Source organism: Cornus florida, unplaced genomic scaffold (assembly GCF_030987335.1).
Source record: "Cornus florida cultivar Cherokee Brave unplaced genomic scaffold, ASM3098733v1 CherokeeBrave_3.0.0_Hap2_Chr01, whole genome shotgun sequence".
Classification (NCBI taxonomy): domain Eukaryota; kingdom Viridiplantae; phylum Streptophyta; class Magnoliopsida; order Cornales; family Cornaceae; genus Cornus; species Cornus florida.
Window position 1 is genome coordinate 64,944,090 of NW_026775571.1, and position 4,981 is coordinate 64,949,070.

A 4,981-nucleotide genomic window follows, 5' to 3' on the forward strand; every position below is an offset into this window, starting at 1 on the left:
AATCATTTTAGACTTATGATATTTTATAATAAAAACTATTTAAATATTAGGGATAAAATTGTCTTTTTACACGTTTCAAACAGTGTTTTGGGTCTAAGTGATATTAATTTTCGAAAAGTATTTTCATATAATATTTGGCCAAACATCATGTGTGAAATTAACCCAAGTAGTTGTTGTAAGAATAAATCCAAATTACATGTACTGGTTGAGCTCAGCCCAAACCAGGACACACCACTCCCATTACTCGTGCGAATTTGGGCCAGCCCACTTCTCATTATGCTAACAGAATTCTTTTATTTTATTTTAAAATAATCGCATATCATTCTAAAACCCTAGCTTTCGCTGACCCATTCGGCTATAAAAGAGCACGTACTCCGCAATTCTCAGTGCTCTCTCTATCTCTTTCTCTCTCTGATACCGTGTGCGGCCTAGGGTTTCGGTGCTTCCCTCGTTGGAGGTATATCCATTAATCTCTTCTTTGTTCCATGGTTTTAACATATATATAAGTATATATCATATATATATATACTTGCGTATCAGTTTCATGAGTTTGTACTGGTTCGATGCTTCCGCATATGTGATTTGGTTTTGTATTTCATGAGTTTGTACTGGTTCGATGCTTCCGCATATGTGATATGGTTTTGTATCTGATCTGTCGAGGTTTAATTAGATCTGTTATGCATCAATTTGCGTTGATTGTTTTTTGTCTTAATTTTTTTACTTTTCATCGGTTGTAGACTGTTAGTGAATTTAGATGCTTCGATGAAATTTGCTACTTTTTTGAACTTTTTATTGTGTTGATCAATAGAGATCTTATACGTATGCATATATTTATTTTAAATATCTGGATCTTTTTCACAATTAGGGATTCTCATAAGTTTTCGTATTATGGTATAAATTTTGGGCCAAAATCTCAACTATTATTGACTATTTCTAGTTAAAAAAAATTCTTTTTTTAAGATCCATGTTTCGTATTTGTTATCTTAAATTTTGTACTGTTCATCGGTTGTAGACTGTTTGTGAATTTAGATGCTTCGATGAAGTTTGCTGTTTGTTTGAACTTTTTATTGTGTTGATCAATAGAGATCTTATACGTATGCATATATTTATTTTCAATATCTCAATCTGTTTGTTTGAACTATTTATTGTGTTGATCAGTAGAGATATTATACCGATGCATATATTTATTTTCAATATCTTAATCTTTTTCACAATTAGGGATTTTGATAAATTTTGGTATAATGGTCTAAATTTTGGGCAACATCTTAACTGTTATTGACTATTTCTAGTAAAAAAATTGTTATTTTAAAATCAATAGAGATTGGTTTCTTTGGGCCTGTTTGGGAGGTGTTATGATATTGTTTTTCTGATATTGGTATCCAAATTTGGGCCCATATCATGTTTGGGACGGTCTATATTAGTTTGGAATAGTTCATAGCATATTAGATTTTTTGGCCAAAACCCATATCAACATGTTGTGTGTTTTGGTACTTTAGTGGAGGAACTAAAGCAAATTTTCGAATTTTCCAAAACAAATATTAGTTACCAAACATGGTTCCGATTTCTACCCAAAACACCTACAACAAAACATGCTTAAAACAATCGAATGCCAAACAGGCCCTTAATGTTTTGTGTTTTGTTCTTTTGGTTTTTCATTCTGAAGTAATCTGTTTTTCTTTTGTGAATTGAATTAAATCATATCTTTGACCTCTTTTTTATGTTATTATTTTTTCCCTACGAGGTTGAAGGGTGTTATATTGTTGGCTACTCTGTCAAGTTTTTAGACTACTTCTTTTTTCCTACTTGATTAAGTTGTTAATTGATTGTTTTGTTAGTATTTATATTGTTGGCTACTCTGAACTTTTTTTTTGTCTAATTGATTAAGTTGTTAATTGATTGTTTTGTTAGTAATTATATTTTGTTCTTTTTTAATTTTCTGTCATTATGTTGTATGCTGAGTGGTGTAGACTGACATTTTATTGATTTTCCATTGGCTTATGGAAGTGTGCTATGTACATTGCTCTGCATTTGTTAAATTATTGATAGTTTATGGGTTCATGTAACCTGAGAGGTAATGTCTTGATGACACTTTTTCAATCTGTCCTGCAGTTTATTTCTTGAGATTTATAATGGGTAAAGAGAAGGTTCACATCAACATTGTTGTTATTGGCCATGTCGACTCTGGCAAGTCGACTACCACTGGCCATCTGATCTACAAGCTTGGAGGAATTGACAAGCGTGTGATTGAGAGGTTTGAGAAGGAAGCTGCTGAAATGAACAAGAGATCATTCAAGTATGCCTGGGTGCTTGACAAACTGAAGGCTGAACGTGAACGTGGTATCACCATTGATATCGCCTTGTGGAAATTTGAGACCACCAAGTACTACTGCACAGTCATTGATGCCCCTGGGCATCGTGACTTCATTAAGAACATGATTACTGGGACATCCCAAGCTGATTGTGCCGTCCTCATTATCGACTCCACCACTGGTGGTTTTGAAGCTGGTATTTCTAAGGATGGCCAGACCCGTGAGCATGCTCTTCTTGCTTTCACACTTGGTGTCAGGCAGATGATTTGCTGCTGTAACAAGGTAAAAGTACATACTATGTCTGCTAATTATAATGTAGGCTGTCCATTTTCTAAATGAATATGTTCGCAATGATCTCATTGCATGTATATTTGATACTCATTTATTCTCTCTATGAAGTGGTCCCCCCCTCAATTTCCCGACGAAATATTAATGCCTTTGCCCTGGGATTGTAGTTCATTTGGTTAGATTACTGCTTGTTGAGCTGGAATCTGCGGGTTCGAGCCCCGTCAGTCCCAACTGACGCCATAAAAGTAGATTCTCAATGGTTTTTCCTTAAAGTATACTTATATATCCTGCACTTGATATATATGTGTGTTTATCTATAAACATATATGGGACATAAGATCACAAGAGGAAATGGTCCTTCATTGTCTTCGAGTGCTCTTCTTTGGCATTGGTAATTGTCATACTGTTAACTGAGTATGTGCCACTAACTATTTATGCTCCCAACTAAATGGGTACCCTATATTGCACATGATCTTTGTTGTTGTTGTCTCATAACTGTGGGGATTAAAATAGGACATTGCAAATAGTTTATGCTGTCATCTTAATGAATTCCCTATATTGCACGCAATGTTGTGTCTGCATATTGAATTCTGCTTATTCGTCTCCCATAAATCCTCTGGGGTGAGCTTTTATATTGTTCACCACCATAGTGCATCTTAATCCCCTAAACTTTATATGGTTCTATGCTCACAAGTGCTCTTATTTTGTATCTTTATGTGTAATGTGAGGTACAACACTAGCCATTAACCATTGCATTTGTTGGGAATTTATGTGATTATGCTGTTAATTTGGTTGTCTTATTTCTAGATGGATGCTACCACTCCTAAGTACTCCAAGGCAAGATACGATGAAATTGTGAAGGAAGTCTCCTCCTACCTGAAGAAGGTTGGTTACAACCCCGACAAAGTTCCTTTTGTCCCAATCTCTGGTTTTGAAGGTGACAACATGATCGAGAGGTCCACCAACCTTGATTGGTACAAGGGCCCAACCCTTCTTGATGCCCTTGACATGATCAGTGAGCCCAAGAGACCATCAGACAAGCCTCTGAGGCTTCCACTTCAAGATGTCTACAAGATTGGTGGTATTGGTACTGTCCCAGTAGGAAGGGTTGAGACTGGTGTCATCAAGCCTGGTATGGTTGTAACTTTTGGACCTACTGGTCTTACCACTGAAGTCAAGTCTGTGGAGATGCACCACGAGGCTCTCCAGGAAGCCTTGCCTGGTGACAATGTCGGGTTCAATGTGAAGAATGTTGCAGTGAAGGATCTCAAGCGTGGTTACGTTGCTTCTAATTCAAAGGACGATCCAGCCAAGGGGGCTGCAAATTTCACAGCCCAGGTCATTATCATGAACCACCCCGGACAAATTGGAAATGGCTACGCACCAGTTCTTGATTGCCACACCTCCCACATTGCTGTCAAGTTCGCTGAGATCTTGACCAAGATTGACCGCCGATCTGGTAAGGAGATTGAGAAGGAGCCGAAGTTCCTAAAGAATGGTGATGCTGGGATGGTCAAGATGGTTCCGACCAAGCCAATGGTGGTGGAAACTTTCTCGGAGTACCCCCCACTTGGACGATTTGCCGTAAGGGACATGCGGCAAACTGTTGCTGTTGGAGTTATCAAGAATGTGGATAAGAAGGAAGCATCTGGTGCCAAGGTCACCAAATCTGCTGCAAAGAAGAAGTGAATTGTGCGATTCGGAGTTTTCACTGAAGATGATGCTGCTGCTGCTTTAAACCATCTTTATTACTATCATAAAAGAGACATGGTATATGCTTGTTTTATGGACCCAAGTCGTTTAGTTTGTTGCTTTGTTTGCTGCTACATTTTGTTTTCCATCTCTGGTTGCCCCTCTCAGAACTGGGTGCTGGACCGGCGGTGGCGGCAAAATATATATTATATATATTTTTGGTAAATAAATTTATGGGAAAACTATATGAAATATTTTAATGTTTTGATTTATTGGGTCAATTTTCATGGTAAGGCATGCCATTATTATTTCCATTTATGTGCGTTTTCTGATGTGGAATGTGTTACTTGATGATTGATAAGATCTTTGCACAGATCTCTCACAATTCCTTTGCAGGGTAAAATCGGGGAAATGATATTTTGATCTCGTGCGAAAAAGAATGTTTGTTTGTTTGTTTGCTTTTTTCTTTTTAAATAAATTGATATGCCTTTTCTTTCATGTTAACTGCTTCTTATCTCATTGGTTTTCTAGATAGACCAGCAGTAAACATGACATGAAAAGTAGTATATTTTTAGCTTCATAGAATCATAAATAAATGAATAATTTAGAACATAGAATTAGATGTTTGTTAGTATTTTCCCCCCCCCCCCCAAGCCCTTGCTTGGATTGAGGGATTTGGAGAGAAAGGATAA

At 36.9% G+C, this 4,981-nt stretch overlaps 1 protein-coding gene across 1 annotated transcript; it reads left to right on the plus strand.

The window, feature by feature from the left end:
- Positions 1-306: 306 nt before the first annotated feature.
- On the plus strand, positions 307-4,561 carry LOC132299041 (elongation factor 1-alpha-like). The gene is made up of 3 exons (XM_059795475.1): positions 307-457; positions 2,110-2,591; positions 3,405-4,561. Exons 2-3 carry the CDS (start codon positions 2,130-2,132, stop codon positions 4,284-4,286), a joined length of 1,344 nt encoding a protein of 447 aa, XP_059651458.1. The 5' UTR covers positions 307-457; positions 2,110-2,129; the 3' UTR covers positions 4,287-4,561.
- Positions 4,562-4,981: the final 420 nt, after the last annotated feature.